This window comes from Triturus cristatus, chromosome 2_1, assembly GCF_964204655.1.
Source record: "Triturus cristatus chromosome 2_1, aTriCri1.1, whole genome shotgun sequence".
Classification (NCBI taxonomy): Eukaryota; Metazoa; Chordata; class Amphibia; order Caudata; family Salamandridae; genus Triturus; species Triturus cristatus.
Window position 1 is genome coordinate 980360235 of NC_140581.1, and position 19645 is coordinate 980379879.

Consider the following 19645-nt stretch of genomic DNA (forward strand, 5'->3'; position numbering starts at 1 on the left):
GGTGGCGCCTCCAGGGCTGCGCTCAAGTCTTCAAGGTGACTCAAACCTCTAAAGCGAAGTTTGAGATGAAAACATACAAAAAGTCCAGTTTCCCCTCCAGTGTTCCAAGCACCATCAATCATCTACCTTGCCAATCTGAGTCTTGGTATCCTTTGATGGCGCCACCCACTTCTAAAAAAAACTTTGGGCCCCTGCACTTTATTTTATCGTTCATGCCATTAATGTCCATAGCCATACTCTGAAACAGCCCAGACGAATTCCATTCTCTACCCCTGGCATTTGACTCTATGTAAACTCCTAGGGCTAAAGTAACAACAAAACCTCTCAACCAATAAAACCAGTTACTAATCTTAGCCTCTGCCCATCTGCTAACTCCACCCTACATACAAACTCCAGGGACATGTGTCACCACAGTTTAATCTCATCAACAGCACCAAAAGAACCTGCACTACTCAAGAGAAACCAAAGATAACCCATCTTCACCTCAGTAATGCTTCAGATGTATATGTGTTGTGCCTAAACTGCCACTCCCACTACTCTTCGCCTATAAGAGGAGACACGCCCAGTTGAGACCCATTAGGGGTTTTGCCAGAGGAAAAACTAGCCCATTACCACCACCCGTAAGCAATAGCACAATGAAACTAATAACATCGGAGTCACAAATGACAACCTCTCTTGAGTATCTTTTAAAAAAAAAAAACTTAATTCGAGATCTATTGCAGCGAAATGCACAATACATTATTGAAAACATACATCATCAAAACATCAATCATTGATTATAATAAACCAAAACAAAGAGAGAAACAAACATGGTCCTGAATAGTGTCCCCTAACATTGAAATAACTTGTAAACCGACTGGGTGACAGATGGCCGTAGTTCTTTAGTCTGCCATGTAATCCCTCAAGACCCCCAAATCAGTAACCCCAATTCCCTTTTTCTATGTCCTTTGACAGCATATAGACTGTATTCCATATTGTAAACATTAAGGAACTTGGCGCGCACATCTCAAAGGACGGGGCCTTGGGATGTAGCCAAAGTGACGCTATTGCTAACCGGGCCACCGCCGTAGCAATAAAAATTAACTAACGATATTTATACAATAACTTCCCCTGGCGGAGTTGTTCCCCAATTCCCAGCAACATCGTCGATTGAGAGATTTTAACAGTAGCCCCCGTAATTTCTGACAGAAATCTCTCTATAGATCCTAACAGAGAGTCCAATGCTGTACAAGCAAAAGACATATGCACGATATCTGCACTGTCTATTCCACAACAAAAACATTTCCCATTATGCTGACTCCCCCCCCCCCCCCCCCCCCCCCCCACTCTCGAGTATCAGTATATCCGTATACTTCAGGTAATTTCCCAGCAGATATATGCATGGGTCTTTTGTATCGCGCTTGTGCTTCTATGGGCAACAACCTGGTCTCAAATTGAGAAATTTTCTATTACTCTGAAGCTAGATGCCATTCTTTGTAAAGGGCCCCACCATTTGGAATGTAAAACAAAGCTCCATACAGTGACAGGTTGTACTGAGGAGGGAGGCAACTAGGAAGACAACTGAAACAAGTACACAGCAATATATTGTGTCAAATGGTCATTGAACACTGATAGACAATTACACACACATACGCAGCATCTTTAGATCACATTTTTCACCTCACGTTTATGAATTATTTGGGATATTATGGCCTAAATTTTATTCAATTAGTAGCCTTTAATCCTATTTGAACTATGTGAGAAGTTGGCCTGGTATATGCCGACCACTAATTAAAGTGGGCACCTTGTACCAGTCCAAACGACCCTTATTGATGATTAAGGTTATTGAATGCTCTCCTAGCGGTAGCTATGGAGAGCAGCCTTCAGGCTAAGTCTCGAAGGAATGTAAAGCAGCTTGTTTTACCAGATTAGAACCTCCTGAATGACCAAATGAAAGAAGAACCACACAAGGGATATATAAAATATATGTATTTATTACTAAACACTCTCTCCTAACCTCTTTATGAGATTAGAGAACAAAGCACACAATATTAAATCACGAGCACGACAGTAAATAGCACAATACACAGCGGGCTCCAGGGGGAGACCAAACCTTATACTAAGAAAGTGGTATAACAACTACGACTTGACTAGACACAGTGCCTAGAGCACGTAGAATCGCTGTGACCCCAAGGAACCACCCAAAGTAGTGACACAGGGGACCCACGGCAGATGGGTGTAGTGTGTGAACACAGCCGCAAGCTCCGTACAATCCTATGGGAAAGTCGCAGTTGGAATTTTAAAGATTAAGGACACTTCGGAGAGGACTATAAGAACAAGTTACTTACCTTCGGTAATGAGGTATCTGTAAGAAACATTAGTTAGTTAGATTCCTCACCTTAGAATATCCCCAGGCGTCAGACTGGATCCGGAAGATTTTTGTAGCAATACCCCTTGCGCATCGCTAGGCGTCGTCTGCGGCTCCGCGTCCGTCGTTGGCGTCGTGCGCCGGAATGACGTCGGAGTACTTAGACGCCGCCCTCGCGCGCTGACGTCAGTTCTTGTACATAGCTTTCCGCGCCAGGAACGCAGAGCCATGCAAGAGACCGACACTGGTGCCAAAAAATCTAGGGGCCTGAAAAGGATAGCCTTAACCCTAGATGTCGGTTCGCAGAACGGGGAGGATGGGTGGGTCGGTGAGGAATCTAACTAATGTTTCTTACAGATACATCGTTACCGAAGGTAAGTAACTTGTTCATCTGAAAGAAAAAGGTTAGTTATATTCCTCACCTTAGAATAGATACCCAAGCAATGCCATCCCGGTGGTGGGTCTGCGAACCAAGATCACACCAAAAAGTCCTGGAGGACAGAACGGCCAAAGAAGCCATCCCTCCCGACTTGGCTGTCTAGGCAATAGTGCCTGGCAAACGTGTGCAGCGAAGCCCACGTCGCCGCCTGACAGATGCCCTGCAAAGGGACTCCCAGTCCCAAAGCAGTAGTAGCCGTTGTGGCCCGAGTAGAATGGGCTCTCAGCCCAACAGGAGGGACCTTTTTTGCCAAGGAATAACAGGTTTTTATACACAAAACGACCCACCGGGAGATGGTCCGTTTGTGCACAGCTTTCCCCTTCTTAACACCCACGTAGCCAACGAAAAGCTGGTCGTCCACCCGGAACTGTTTCGTGCGGTCCAAATAAAAGGAGAGCGCACGTTTTGGGTCCAGACGGTGGAGCTGCTCTTCCTCTTTGGAAGGATGCGGAGGCGGAAAGAAGGTGGGCAAGGCGACAGATTGCCCAAGATGAAAGGGGGTCACCACTTTCGGTAGAAAGGAAGGACGAGGCTGAAGGACAACCTTGTCCGGATGAACAGATAGAAAAGGAGGCTTGGACGATAGAGCCTGGAGCTCACTCACCCGTCTAGCCGAGGTGATGGCTACCAGGAAAGCAGTCTTAAGAGTCAGAAGACGAAGAGGACAATTGTGAAGAGGCTCAAAGGGAGCGCACATCAGAAATGTTAAGACAAGATTCGTGTGAGTAACGCCTTTAAGAAAGCGTGACACAACAGGGGACTTGAAAAGAGAAGGCTGATCAGGAAGCCGCAAGAAGGCAGAGATGGCAGCAAGATAACCTTTCAAGGTGCCCAAGGCAGAGCCCTGCTGGGCCAAAGAAAGAAGAAAGAGGAGAACCTCAGAAAGAGGGGCGGAAAGGGGATCCACAGCCTTTGCTGTGCACCATGCCACAAATTTGTTCCACCGGCAGGCGTATACCGTCTTTGTGGAGGGACGCCTGGCTGCCAGAATGATATCACAGACTTCAGGAGGCAAGTCAAATGGCATCAACTGCCGCCGCTCGATCTCCACGCATGGAGGTGGAGGCTGGACAGGTTCGGGTGGAGGACCGTCCCCTGCTGCTGCGACAGAAGATCCTCCCAAAGGGGCAGACGTATCGGAGGATCGGTCAACATACTGAGTTGCTCGGGATACCAGTACCTTCGTGCCCAATCCGGAGCCCCCAAGATGACTTGGGCCCGGTCGCGCCTGATCTTCTTCAGCACTCTGGGCTGAAGTGGTATAGGCGGAAAGGCGTACAACAGACTGCAACTCCACTCGTGACGAAAAGCGTCGCCGAGCGAGTGCCGCCTTGGAAATTCCAACGCGCAGAACTGCTGACATTGCGCGTTCTCGTCAGTGGCGAATAGATCTAACCAAGGCTCTCCCTACTGCTGAAAGAGACCTTGCGCCACTTCGGAGTTCAGACGCCATTCGTGATCCATCATGCACCAGCGGCTGAGTTCGTCTGCTCTGGCGTTCAGAGAGCCCGCCAGATGTTGAACCACCAGGGTGATGCCCTGGTGTTCCAGCCATGTCCAGAGGCGCAGAGCCTCCTGACAAAGGGTCCACGACCCCACCCCGCCCTGTTTGTTGCAATACCACATGGCGGTGGTGTTGTCCGTGAACACCTGCACGACACTTCCCCTGACAGAGGGAAGGAAGGCTTTCAGTGCAAGCCGGATCGCTCTCAACTCCAACAGGTTGATGTGGAGACGAGACTCCGCCGGAGACCAGAGGCCTCTGATCTCCGCCTCTCCCATATGGCCACCCCATCCCAGGAGGGACGCATCCCTCACTACGACATTCTCCGGTTGGGGAAGGGAGAGGCTCTTGCCCTGGACCCAATCGCGGTCCGTGAGCCACCACTGCAACTGCTGTGCAGTGCCCTCCGAGATCAAGACATGGTCGGACAGGTTGCCGTGATGCTGGGCCCACTGAAACTTCAGGTCCCACTGCAGAGCCCGCATGCGCCGCCTGGCGTGATGCACTAGTAGGATGCAGGAGGCCATCAGCCCCAGAAGCCGCAACACTAGCCTGACCGAAACCCAGGATAGAGGCCGAAAGATGGGAATCAGGGCCTGTATATCCCGGACCCGCTGTTCCGGCAGATGAACCCGGAACTGCGCCGAATCGAGAACCGCTCCGATGAAGAGGAGCTTCTGAGAGGGGCTCAGGTGTGACTTCGGCACGTTGATGGAAAACCCCAGCAAATGCAGGAGATCCGCCGTAGTCTGGAGGTGGGAGACGACTGCCTGGGGCGAGCCCGCCTTCAACAACCAGTCGTCGAGATAGGGGAAGACTGGAACCCCTGATCTGCGCAGATGAGCTGCGACCACCGCCATCACTTTCGTGAACACCCGAGGGGCACTGGTAAGGCCGAAGGGGAGCACGGTGAACTGAAAGTGCTCCTGACCCACCGTGAACCGCAGGTAACGCCGGTGGGCTGGCAGGACGGGGATGTGGAAATATGCGTCCTGCAAGTCCAACGCTGCCATCCAGTCTCCAGGGTCTAGGGCAGCTAGAACCTGAGCCAAAGTCAACATTTTGAACCGTTCCTTCCGGAGGAAGGCATTGACGTTCCGGAGGTCCAAGATAGGGCGTAGGCCCCCTTTGCCCTTCTTGGGAACCAGAAAGTAGTGGGAATAACAACCACGACCTACTTCTGGGCTCGGAACGCGCTCGACGGCCTCTTTGGCCAAGAGGGCCGAAACTTCAAGATTCAAATGATCCTCCGAGATACGGTGGTGCTGCGGCGGCATGGCTGGAGGGGTCTTCTCGAAGGGGAGGGAGTAGCCCCTTCGGACGATTTGCAGCACCCACCTGTCCGAAGTAATGGTACGCCAGTGGAGCAGGTGATGGCGAACCCGGCCCCCCACTGGCAAGGAATGGGCCTGAAAGCTCGGACTAGGAAGGCTTTGAGGCGGATGCTGCCGGGGTGGATGTGGACTGACCGCGTTGTCCTCCAGTACCGCCTCGGCGGAAACCACGTCCGCGACCGCGTGCAGGCTGGTTCTGCGGCCGGTGGCTAGGCGGACGTGAGGAGGTGCCCCTTCCTTGGCCACGAAAGGAGCGAAAAGCGGAAGTTTGTGGCCGCGGGGCCGAGAGGCCCAAGGACTTGGCCGTAGACCGGGAGTCCTTGAAGCGAGCCAGCGCACTGTCCGCTTTCTCACCAAAAAGGCGAGCGCCATCAAAAGGCATGTCCATGAGAGTGCTCTGGACATCCCCTGAAAAGGACGTGGACCGCAGCCAGGCGTGACGTCGAAGCGCCACCGTGGCATGGCGCGCTGCATCTCTCCCATCGGCCAGAGCCGAGGAAAGCCGTGCCCGGGCCTCCTCCGGGCACAGGGGCAGCACGTCCTCCACCGTATCCCACAGAGAGTGGGAATAACGGTCCAAGAGACAGGCGGTGTTCAAAGACCGCAGGCCCAAACTGAGCGAGGAGAACAGCTTTTTACCGAACTGTTCCAGTCTCTTGGAATCCCGGTCCAGAGATGCGGACGGGAAGGAGGATTGGGAGGTAGAGGCCTGGATAACCAGACTCTCGGGGTGGGGTGTTGGGACAGAAAACTGGGGTCGCCCGGAGCAGGGCGGTGGCGCCTGGCAACGTTCCTGTCCACAGGAGGGACTGTGGAGGGCTTGGACCAGGTGCCCTGCAGAACGTCAATGAGGGCCTCATTGAATTGCAGCAGAGGCTCAGTGGAGCATGCGGCAGACTGAAGCACCTCAGTGAGGATGTTCGTCCTCACAGCCACGGCAGGCAGCTCAAGTCCAAGGGCCGCGGCCGCCTTGCGCAGCACCACAGAAAAAGCTGCACCCTCCTCCGAAGCCACAGTCGGAGGAGAGATGAATCCAGTGTCCGGTGAGGTATCCAAACCACTGGCCTCCCCCAGTTCATCTGCCCAGTCCTGGGCAAGTTGGCCCTGAAGGGCCAAAGGGTCCACGGACCCCTCCCAGTCGCCCCCGTCATCCGATTCCTGGTAAACAGGAGGAATGATCGGAGCCGGTCGATAGACATAATGTGTCTCTAGCGGCGTCGGATGCGGCGTCGGGCGGCGCCGCATCGGCGTCGGGACCGGACAGGGGCTGAACCGGGGATCGACATCGACCGGAGTCGGAGGTGGCACCGGTGTCGACGCCGGCGGAGGAGGCGCGACGAGGTCGACCGGCCCAGGCTCGGGCCCCTCGGGGACCTGCGGCGTCGGGACCGGAGCCTCCAACGGCGCCGGGGCCGGAGCCGCCGGCGCGCAAGGTCGCCCAGTCGAGTCCGCGGGGCCCGAAGGCGCGCAAGCGGGCGTCGACGGCGGGGCCAGGCTCCTCATGGTCGAGAGGAAGGCACTGACCTCCGCCGGCGTCGCGTCAGTCCCAGGGACCGGCGGGTATGGGGACGTGCGCGGCGCCTGCGGCGGAGCCGCGGGGGTGGTACCACCCTGACCCTCGGCCGAGTCGCGCGACCGTCGAGGGGAGTCCGAAGAGCGGTGTCGCCTCTTGGACTTCTTGGAGCGCCTCGACTTACCTGAAGACTTCGAGCCAGACGAGCGACGATGTCGAGTGCGGCTCCGCGACCGATTCTTGGACCTCCTCTTGGACCGGGATCGAGAGGGGTGCGGAGCCGAGTGGCGAAGCTCGAGAAGCTTGCGGGACCGCTCCCGCCTAGCTTTCGAGGTCAGGGCCATACAATCGGAACACGACTCCGTGTCGTGGTCGAGGCCCAAGCATTACAGGCACCGGCGGTGATGATCGGTCACCGACATCAGTCGGTGACAGTCGTCGCAGGCCTTGAAACCAGGCATCCTACCAGCACCAGAGTCGAGAAAGGGACCAAAAGGAGTAAAAAAAGTTAGTCAAAAAATGACTAAAGGGGTAGCTCTCCCGGATCGGCGCGGAAAAAAGAAGAACTGACGTCAGCGCGTGAGGGCGGCGTCTAAGTACTCCGACGACGTCATTCCGGCGCACGACGCCAACGACGGACGCGGAGTCGCAGAAGACGCCTAGCGACGCGCAAGGGGTATTGCTACAAAAATCTTCCGGATCCAGTCTGACGCCTGGGGATATTCTAAGGTGAGGAATCTAACTAACGTGTTTCTTTCAGATGCAAACCTTTTCAAACATAGAAGGCTCTAAGGCTAGCACCCTTGAGAGTACCGAGATACCCGTGTTACCTATCCCAGTGGAGCCGGGTGCATAGAGGTCAAGTGATGTCAGGAACCTTTGTCGTTTTCAATGGCGTGATGCGGAAAAGTGCTGCTGCCGGGAAGATGAAAAGTGTCCGATGGAATCAGAGCCTGGATCCGAGGTGAGAAGAAACTGAAAGCAGAGGGGACAGAGTCTGGGTCACTTCACAGTGACCAGGGGCACGATAGACGAATGCCCACCGATCTCGGGTGCTTCAGGTGAGAAGATGCGATGCTTGACTCTGCAGCCACGGGGACCAGGAGACGTCGTCGACGACCAAAGTCCGGAGGTGAGCTGTCCCACGAAGGATGTCGAGTGCTGGGGGGGTCAGTGTCCGGATGGAACACCAACAAGCCTTGGCAACTGCCACCCACGCAAGCAGAGAAAATAAGCTTTGGTGAGGACCAGCAAGGTCCTGGGGACTCTCCAAGCTCAGCAGAGTCAGGGCACGTCTGGAGCAACCAGGAAAGCCCAAGGAAAGTCAAAGTTACCTTCACAGGGACCCACAGACCAGGGATCACGAAGGGACCTCGAGCTGAATCACGCAATACCAGCCCACGAAACACTCGTGGAGTGTAGGCCGGAAATCTTCAGTGCAATTACTGCTCAGGGTCAGGACTACAAGTAGCCCAAAACACAGCCTCAGGGATTGCCGAAAAGCATATGCTGATGCAAAAGTACTCGGTGCACAGGGGTTTGGGTTGCACAGTCCCCACGAGGGATACTGGTCTCAGAATTGCTGAGAGGTCAGATCAACCTCAGGGTCGCTCGGGAACCTACCTCCTGTGTTGCATAAATCTTTGGAGTCCTCAGGAGCTCGGGAGAGGCAAACCGGTCAGATGCATTAAAGGTGCCTGCCTTGCAGGGGAGTAACTCCTTTACTCCACGGGAGATTCTTCAGTCATCCAGCGTAGTGTAGATCGTCGAAGTACTTGGTTTCTGTAGCAGAGTTTAGTCCAGGTAAAATTGAAAGTCCTGTAGTCAGGGGTTCCTACTTTATACCCAAGGAAGGGGTGGGATAAACTCTGGGTACCCACCTATGGGAGGGTCAGGACAGAGGGGTGGCTACACCCATGTCCTTTGTCCAGTTTCGCGCCAGAGCAGGAGCAAATGACTCCTGCAACCGGTTTGATCTGGACTATGCACAGGGACACCAAATGTGCCCCCAGTGCAGACTTCAAAGCACTCTCAGAGTGCACCCACCCAGCCCCAATACACTAAAGCCTGTCTGGGAGGTGGTCACACCTCCCTGTGACAGGAAACCTATTGTCAAGACTTCGCCTGCTCGAGCTTGGCTCAGCAGCAAGAGGGCAGACTCGTGTCTGTGGCTGGCAGCATCCATATTGTGATGCCCAGGCCGAGAAAGTTGGTACCGGGTAGCCCGGTATGTCACATATGTCCCTCTAGAAGGGTGGAATCATACCTCCCCTGCCAGTTACTGGAGAGGAGGTATGATTCCAAGGTGTTTGACACCAAACACAACATGTTTCTATGCAGCCGTTTGAAAGTTAGCCTTTACTGCGAGGTTATAAAGCACTTAAATATATATGGTTGTCTGCATCACAAACAACCCCGGAAAATAGGTTCCGAAGGCTGTAGAGGGGCTCTGCTCATGCAGGTGCACCCTCTCACATAAAACCCAGCACCCTGCCTTCAGGATTGATAAGGCCTGCCATAGGGGTAACTTGATAGAGGTTTATATGTGCAGTGATATAGAATAGATATAGTGAACCTATATCTAAGTAAGGGGTGCCTGCACCACCTTACACAGGTTGCAGTAGCAGACCTGTGGTGCCAGTTTGAGTGGTCTCTCAGAGGTGGCATAATACATGCTGCAGCCCCTGGGAGGCTTCTGGGGTACCTATGCCCTGGGTATATAGTATACCATATACTAGGGACTGATAAGGGTACCCCAGAATCCAATCTGGAGTGTACCTAAAGTACATGTAATCAATTTAGAGGAGAAAGCTGCTAGACTGGGGTCCTGAACAGCAGGATCCCAGTCAATCGAAGTCGAAAACAGTGATACATCAGCAAAAAGTGGGAGTAACTATAAGAAGCAGATCCTAATTTCCTACACACTATAACTGTACATGTTACAAAATGTTGATTACATGCAAGCAACTTTTCCTTCGAGCTTTAATCTGTTGCAGATGTGCTTGCTATAGACAGAGTAATGCCATTGCAGTAATGGATCAGAGGTTGGCATTATCTCAAACTTTTTAAGTAACATTTGTTCCAACTGTGCATAACTCATTTTGTCGGAAGCAAGTTAGGAATGCCTTGTGAAAATATGTCCAAATAACTGGGTACTGTCGGAAAGAAGGGTTTTTGTAGAAAAGGTCTTTTAGAGCGAGTGGGATGCTGCATTTCTAGAACAGGACTGGGAGCGCCATTTTGTTTGGAAGCTGCAGTGAAGGGGTGCATATCTGGACCTCTTTAAAAGTATCTTCTTTAACGCTTCTTTGCACATGAGGGCCATTTACCTCCTGCCCTATTGATAATGCCTTGTAGTCTCGTTATATCGTCTTACACTTTAGAGGTACATTTTTTGCAACAAAACGAATTGGATGCTGTAACTTTGCTTCAGGTAACACTGTCTTAACTCCTGAAAGGTATCTTTTGTGAGCATATATTGGACTGTGCATCACTTCTCCACTGGGTACATGCAGTTAATGTCATTATGGATCTTGCGGTCAGTTTCATTTTTCACACCTTCTATGAATCATCAACCTACTAAGCTAAGCGTGGGCTCTAGAACTTTCCTTAAAATGTTTGACATGGGGGGGGGGGGGGGGGGGGGGGGGGGTGGGGGGGCATTGGTTAACAATTTCTCCAATAATGAAGCTGACATAAAATTTCCAATATGAGTTTCGAATCCTCCACTTCAATGTGGAATTTCTCAACAGTTCAATTGAATAATAGTAATTTATGTAAGGTGGCTATCAGAAGAAGATGACAAAAGGAACAGTTTTTATGTTCTGCACTATAATGTATTGAAGAACTTTATAAATCCTTATGAAAGTGACTGTTGCTTTCGATCAGACCAGGTGCGACTGCCCACAGGATCCCAATCTCGCATTTGCATTGTCTTTCGCATTTTCTTCCTTGTTTGAATTTGTTCACTCTCCATTTAGTGAATCCTGTAGTTTCATGGGTACTTTTGGCGTTTTCATTAACTTCCAAAATGATGGGTCATAGGAAATCATTTGATTCAGATTTTTTTTTAATGCTGCCTCTAGAGTGGTGGAGGAAACTCAATCTTTAATCTATGTGTTTATTTTTTTAATGTGTGCTTGAAGAATCAATCCATATCAAAAGTCTTCGAGAAGATAAATGGTGTTGGAAAGTGATCTTCCCTAGCGGCATTGTCATCACTATTTTCAGCGTCTAACCACCCGAAATGTTCCTTCTTATTTGTTGAGTACTGAGCTACTCTGGTCCTTTGAGCCCATCAATTTTGCAAATCTCTGGAATGATCATGTGTACTACTTGCCTGCTTCTCCCTCACTCTCTTAGAACCACTTTCTTAGCCCTACAACCCTATTTGGAGTGTCCTGGGCTTTTGTCTTAATGTTGGGAATATTGTGAATATGTCTTAGCATCGATTCGCTATAAACTTGTGCTTATTAGTCCACGGAAATAGTTGGTAGCTACTAAGGCAAACCTTAAATGACGGTTCTTTTATAGCATTTAACTGAATCATTTGCAAGAACCTCATATCATATAAACTATCTTCCAACAATTATTAATTGGTAAACAATGAAAAGGTGATACAGACCACTTTGCTAAGTCTGCCGTCCTGATTGTGCTTTCTGGCTCTTCTCCAGTGCAAATTAAATGAATGGAGGAATACCAACAGAAGGTGCCCCATGCATGCATACAGTTGTTTGGAAGCCAGTGCCACATCAGAGCCTCATTTCAGATAGTCAATTTCTAAATGCTCATAACAAAAACTGAAAAACAAGCTAACATTTACCAAAACGTCAGAAAGCAGAAGATGCACATCAAGTGAATCTGTAACAGGTTCAGGCTGCAAGAACATTACTTTAGTCTGGATAGCTGGTACCGCTGAGACATATAATTTGTCTGTAAATTAAATGCGCTGGATCACCTATATAGAGATGGCTTGCTGTCGCTTACATAAACTGTGAAGTGCGACCAATAATAATACACAGAGAAAGTTAGAGAAAGACTCTAAGGTACTTTGCATTATCTATGTTCAAGTACAATCCTCGGCTTACATCAAGCTCATTAAGTTCTCAGTTGTTGAGTGAGAATGCACTTTACAAATATGCTCTATTATTGGAAGAATATTCAAAACCAACTTACAGGCCCAAAGGAATACAATAACTGCATTTAATAGAAACCAGTAAGGGAGAACGTGAGGGACATGCAATGGCAATGAACAATACACCTACATTTCCAAATGGACAGTTTCAAAGTATCTGAGTTTTCTGATGAGGGAATTGGTGAAAGGTAAAATGAAAAATATAAACAACACACCTTGTTTTACAAAACTGGTTTCAAAATATGCAAGCCACTTCAATTTCACGAGTTCTCCTTCAATCTCAACTATCATTGCACAATCGAACATTACCTCGAGAAGACTGCAGGTCTAGTGAAAATGGAACTGTACAGAGATTGATGGATTTTCTTCCGTTTGTCATTCCATCCCAGTGAATGAGGTGGAGCACTCCATCAGCAGTTGCAACCAGGAGATCTTCCAGCATAGACTGCAAACTATATAAGCAGAATGTTAGCATGCCCCATAACACCATACAGTCAAACCACAGTACTTTCAATCTGTAGATTATTTAACATGGCCTACAAAGTTATGCTGCAAACACAGTTGTGCCCATAATGTGGGCACAACGTGACAAAGGCATTATATACAGCAGCACTGCAGAGTGGAGTCCACTTTAAAATGCAAAAAAAACATCTGTGGGATGGCAGGACCAGCATATGAAAACACGTAACCTGTGGGTCGAGTGACCCAATTCATTTTACAAACTCCAGGGTTAAAGAGCCTTTGCAAATTATTATAACATCATGATAAATCTCCCACTGAAGAATGGGCTTAAAGGCACAAAGATCCAAAATGGGATGAGACCCACAACCTTCTTGAGAAGGAGGACAAATCAAGAGTATGAACCTGCTCAATTTCACTCTAAAGTACCAGCTGCATTTCCCCCTTAACCAGGAAGGCATGAATCTCCCACCAGGGGAATACAAAAAAGCCAGCTGAGGGGAAAGAAAAACAAAAGGAATGACAGGAAGGAATACCTGTAATGGGAGGAGATTACCCCTATACAATCTGAGGGACCCAACAGTCTATAATGATAGAATGTATGGGGATCAGACAGGAAGTTAGCTCATTTTTACAGGGTAAGAAAAATGGTTTGATGGGAGAAGCCAGGAAAGGGGAGGAACAGGAATACTGCGGCCTTAACACCACCTGATGTCGCTACACACGTCATAGTCAAGGGAGAATACATATAGCTGCCAGAAATACTTGCGTTGACCGCAAGGCCAGGCTCCCAAGTGGCCTCTAGATTCCCTGAATGCTGAAGGAACAGCTGAGAAGAAAGAATAAGGCCCCAAAGAGCAAGCAGTAGTGTGTACTTTTTAAAACTTTCCAAGGCTGAATCTGCATTTACACCAAAGAGGCAGGAGCCTCTAAAGGACATATCCATCAGGTATGTCAGAACATCTCCCAAGTGGCTAGTAGAACGCAAACAATCATTCCTACATATGGGCAGGGAGGAACCAAAGGACTTGACATCCAAATCCATGGTGTCAACACCCGATTTGAGAAGTTGCTTAGTGGCTAAACAAAACGTTTTTGGCAAGGTGTCCACACACATTATCCGAAATAAGTGGAACTAATATGTCTCTCCCAAACACAGCTTTGTCAAAGGTGGACAGACCCAATGTAGTGTGGTACGGTCAAAATGAAGCAATGTTTGGGAACCCACGAAGTGGGTTAAAAGGCCCCTCACACACCAACCTGGTTGGTGTCATGCTTCATCATTGGGGCCCCAACCGGGTGGCCGAATGCCCCCCGGTTGTGCTGCGACGCCTGACTACAGCGGAGCTGGTGTGGTGCAAAAATGTGATGTGGTGATGATTAAAAAATATCGCTGAGAATCCTTGCCATTAGAAGATTTATTATTGGCGGCTCAGGATATAGACTAAAAAGATATGTGATGCAACTAATGGAGAAATAATTATCTGCTAGTTGACTATGTGGTGGGTCTACATGTTTCAGCTCACGAATAAAAATAGTAAGGAGCTTTCGTCAGGACCAGTGTATAGTGAGTGGCAAAAGGTGATGTGCCACGTGGTGAAAAAAATTAAAAATATTAGTTACCTACACACTCGCTAAGGTGTGTGGACACAGTGTCAACACACTAGCGGACACTGCGGCGCAAACCTGTGGGAGAAAACAAGACAGCACACAAGACACATAAGAGAGTTACATTGGTGCCCTGGATTGCAGGCAACATTCAAATAGATTTTAAGTGCTGTGAATAATCAAACCTGTCTTCAGAGAACGTACCGTAGGTGACACACATACATTTGAGGTGTATCATGCTGCTAAGCGAAAAGGCGGAGGCAAGACCATTAGAAATGCTAGGTAAGACGCAAAGCGCTATGTGAACTAGGGGTGCCAAGTGGTAAATAATACGGCACTACAATGAGCAAATGGTGAACTCCACACGAATAGCGCCAGGTGATTATACCGGCAATGGTCGTGAAACCTCTACATGAGGTGTGTATATGGTGAGAGGCCCACTATGCGCTAGTGGGAAGAGGCTGAATATAGCCCTTAAGCGCTAGAGGTATGAGGTGGGCACAGTCTCAAGGAAAGGAACACAATGCGCGAAACAGCAAGGGGAAGGGAGAAAAAGGATAATTACACTATGGCTGAGTGAAAGCGCTATGCAGGAAGCGGGAGGGGGGCGCTCCTTACAACAATTCTGTGGGCAAAAGAAATAACAAGATTAGAATGCGAGGTAGGCAGGGAAGTAATGGTATCCAGGGTGAGCGAGTGGGAGACACCTTACTTGGTTGTGAAGCTACCATCGCCTGGCACCTACTGTGGCCTCCCGAAGTCCCGGATGCTGACGGACCCAGGGGAAACGTAGAATAAATAGGAAGGAGCTCCATTGTGTACGTGCGTCAGTGCTGGTAAACTCGGGCGTGGCCGAGTGGACCACGCATGCGTGTGAGAGTAGCGCGAGGCTAGCGCGCATGCGCGGTAGATTTCCAGCGGTTAGGAGCGAGAGCGCCTGCTCAGAGGAGCAATGGGAGTCCTGCGCGCATGCGTGGAGGATGAGAAAAGCCGCGATGGGTGTTTATTGAACCCAGGACTGCGCGGAGGCTAGAGATGATGCGAACACATGATAGGGCGGGAAGTTAAGCAAAAACCATATGCCCACTCGGTAGTGAGAGCCTGATTTAAATAAAGACAGGACAATCCTTAATAATGCACGAGGATGGTGTTGTGGGAGAGCCACAGGAGTGGACATGAGCATCTGAGGCCAGCTGAGTAGTAGGAGCCAGGGCCTGTGGGAAAGTCGAAATGTCAGATGGCAAGATAAGCCGGAACTGGAACGGAAGATGGGAGGAGTGCCTATGTAGTGAGTAAAGGCTATTGGTTAGGCGTAACCATGTGGTTCCAGGTTGTCAGGACTTTCTCAGGCAGTTCCAGGGGATATTATCGTTCAAACCAGTGATGTGGCTGGAAAGGCGATATATCCATCTTTGTTCCTGTTCCAGGAGGCGGGTCTGGATGTTGGGAAGGTTGTTGTCCAGGGCTTCGAGTATGACCCATCTCATATCGTTGGTCGTATGGCCTTTTTCCAAGAAATGATTGGTCATTTTTGTGGTATTTTTCTTGCAGCGTATAGTGCTGCGATGCTCACAGATTCGGGTTTTGACTTTGCGGGTGGTCATACCAATGTAGGTCAGATTGCACGGACATATGATCCGGTATACAACATTCTCTGTGTTCCAATTGGTATGTTTGCGTAACTCCCATGTCCTTCCAGGTTCCAAGTTCAGGTATTTGGTTGTCTCTGTGATATGGCATACGCTGCAGTTACCGCAAGGGTAGTGCCCCTTGATGTTGGGGAGGCCCCAGGCGTTGAGCACCGTGTTGGAAGGTCTGGCGGGGACCCCTGGTCTAGTAGATACTATGGTGTCCTTGATGGATCTAGCTCTTTTAGTTGAGAGAAGGGGAGGTTCCCATTTCAGGTGGCCTGTGTTGAGGATCTTCCAGTTCTTTTTAATGATCTGGGAAACTTTGTTGGTCACCGTGTTGTAAGTGGTGACACATGTGAGTGGAGGGGGGGTAGGTTCTTTGGGGTACGTTGTCAGTAGACCTTCTCGGTTTTGATTTCTGGCCCTCTTACTTGCGGTCTTGGTTATGTGTTTCGGGTAGCCGCGTTGGTGCAGTTTATGGCAAAGGTCTTGGGCTTGTATTTTGTAGTCTCTGGGGTCACTGCAGTTTCTGCGAAGTCGCAGAAATTGACCATACGGGAGGTTTTCACGGAGGGCTCGAGGGTGGAAACTAGAAAAGTGAAGGTGGGAGTTACGTGCAGTGGGTTTGAAATGTGTTTTACTCATGAGTCCTCCTGCAACTGCATGGATGTCGAGATCTAGAAAGGTGGTCTGGTGTCTGTCAGAACTGTGTGTGAAACGTAGGTTTGGGTCACACGTGTTTAGCCAGTCACAGAAGGCGGTGAGTGATTCGCTCGATCCTTCCCAGATGAGGAGGATATCATCAATGTAGCGCTTGTAGAACTTAATTTGTGGGATACGTGGCTGGTTGTTACTGAGCAGATGTTTGGTCTCGAAGTTGAAGACATACAGGCCCGCTATGCTGGGAGCGAAAACGCTCCCCATTGATGTACCATACTTCTGTAGGTAGAGCTTGCCCTCATATTCGAAGTAATTCTCTTTGAGTGCGAGGGTAGCGCACTTCAGTACAAATGAGGGAGGCGTGTGGTATTGCCAATCAGTCTCATTGAGGGCCTCTTCTAGTACGCGTAGGGTGTCATCTTGGGGGAGGCTGGTGTACAGACTTTCCACATCCAGTGACACCAGAAAAGAGCTGTTAGGGTCATAGTGAATGTTAGCTAAGAGTCCTAGTAGATCTTTAGTATCTTTGAGATACGTGCTGGTGGACTGGACCAGGGGTTGTAAGAAGTGGTCGCAAAAACGTGAGAGGGGTTCCAAAAGGGACGCGATGCCTGAAACGATCGGGCGACCTGGGGGAGGGATCCTATTCTTATGGATTTTGGGAACAGTATAAAAGTATGGTATTTTCCCTTTGGTAGTGGTGAGGAATTTGGCCTCACTTTTAGAAATGTGCCCACTCTGTTCTGCTTCTCCTACTAGGGTTTGAATGTTCGCTTTGAGTGAGATGCTGGGATCATGAGTGAGCAGTTCATAGTTCTTAGTGTCATTGAGTAGGCGCTGACATTCTTGGTGGTAGTCCTCTTTGTTGAGGATTACCGTGCCTCCCCCTTTATCGGCTGGTTTGATGATTATATCAGGGTTGTTCTTCAATGATTGTAGGGCCAGCCGTTCTTGTCTACTAGTGTTTTGGAATGTGTGGGGTTCTTTGAGGGCTTCGATTTCCTTGAACACTGCTTGTTCATAGACCAAGATTTCTGGTGGAATTGAGCTGGGAGGGGGCATGAAGGTAGATTTTACCCGGAGGGTGGTGTCCCCCTGGTCGCTAGGGTCAGGGAGAATCGGAGTGTTCTCGAAGAATGCCTTAAGTTTTAGTTTGCGAAAGAATTCAGCTAGTTCGCAATGTAGTTTGAATTTATCCAACTTAGTCGTGGGGGCATAGCCGAGGCCTTTTTCAAGGATGGCTTCCTCTGTGGGTGTTAAAATGTATTGGGAGAGGTTGGTGATGAGACTTAGCGTGTGCTCGGGCCTGGTTGTTGGTCTCTGGTTTGGCTCCTCGTCTGTGCTCCCTGTGGAGGGTCGTCTTGCCAGTGTACTGTGTTTCCTCTGCGTCTCCTTCCGCGACCTCTCCGGCCTCTTCCTAAAAAAGACTGTGGTTGGTTTTGGTTCATGTATGGTGGTGGTGGACCAAAAGGTGGGTTCCAGCCATACCCGAATTGTGGGTGTATTGGGGGATACATGGGTGGGTATAGTACGTTGGGTCCCCGGGGTCCCGGGGTCCATGGTTGTTGCCATCCTATGGAGCCCCCTCTGCCTTGCTGGCGTCGGCGGTAGCTGCTATTGCTGGAGCCGCTGCTTCCGGATGAGTCTTCATCTGATGATGCCCCTGACATGTCCGCCCGATTGGGTGGTTGGTAGTCCGCTGCGGCGTAGGGGTAGGTCTTAGTGTAGGAGAATCTTTTGAGATCCTTTTGAAATTTGGTGATTTTGCTTTGGGTGAGGCCTTCTTTGTATTCGTTTATTTCTTTGTTGGTTTCCTCTAGTTTCTTCTTGAAGGAGTAGAGAGTGGCTTTGAAATGCGTTTCCGTGGTTTGTATTTCGATAAGGAATGCATCCGAGAGGCGTTTGGATGTTTGGATGATTAGAATCATCCAATCACGAGTGCATCTCCACGCTATTTGGGCCCAATCTTTCCGAAAGATGGGATCTTCTAGAAAGATGCGAGGGGCATTCGTGACTATCAGGCCTCTTGGCGCGGTGTTATTCCTCAGATATTCAGTGAGAATTACCCCGTGGAGTATGGTTCTTATCCGGTTGCGCTTTTTCTCATTCAGGTTGTCCCAATCAGCTGTTTGTGCGATCGAGGTTGCCAAATTGAAGTCAGCCAGTAATGGGGGGTTGTTAAGAATACTGTTGACATCATCCAGGGTGAACCCTAAGCCAGGGTTCTCAGCCATAGTGAAAAAAAGGGAGGGTTGGTGTTTGCGCAAACACAGACCAGAATTTAGTTTTGTAGACCATCTGGCTCTAAGGACAATGTACCAACATGAGACAGAGAACCCAGTAGACTGCAAACACCCTGAAACCCATTGAGTATTAGTTGAGTGAATTGTGTTTTAGAATCAGGCTTGTAAGAAAGACTTCACAAGGGTAATTAGTGGAAGTCAACCCCTCTTTCATCACGAATAGGCACACACAAGAAAAATATTATTCTAGTTTCAAGATTTAATGCACACAATATGAATAGTAACTATTATAAGAAATAAAGAAATATTGAAACGTAACGATATTGTATGATTTCTTTATTGAAGCAACCCCAGTCACTCATTTCCCTAGTCTATTTAAGCTAAACGTAACTCAATGACCCTTAGTCTCCAATCCATGGTATGAAGTTCATCTTTATCTAACAATGCTCTATTCCAGTTTATATATTCTGAATGAACATTGTTGAACATTTTCGAAATAAACAATGATTGTAAAACTCTCCTAACCCATCACTTCTTGCATTCTGTGAAACTTTATATATTGTTTAAAAACAATAAATGAGAAATTAAGATATCAATTTCTATGAAGCCTTGTTCTTTTGTTTCAAAAACAATTACTGGAAAGACAATTCAAACCGTATAGAAAAACAAGAATATACTGAAGCAGAAAGAATTACCATGTTGAAATGAATAACAATAAATGTGCATTTATATTTCAACTATACACCTAAATAAATGATCATATATAATTCAAA

General features: G+C 49.0%; 1 protein-coding gene across 2 annotated transcripts in view; it reads right to left on the reverse strand.

The window, feature by feature from the left end:
- Positions 1-19645, reverse strand: part of RIC1 (RIC1 partner of RAB6A GEF complex) — a 730678-nt gene that overhangs the window by 307070 nt on the left and 403963 nt on the right. For both annotated transcript variants that reach the window (XM_085634197.1, XM_085634186.1), the window contains exon 5: positions 12581-12723. In XM_085634197.1, coding sequence (XP_085490323.1) covers positions 12581-12723 — 143 coding nt within the window. The remainder of the gene's footprint in view (positions 1-12580; positions 12724-19645) is intronic.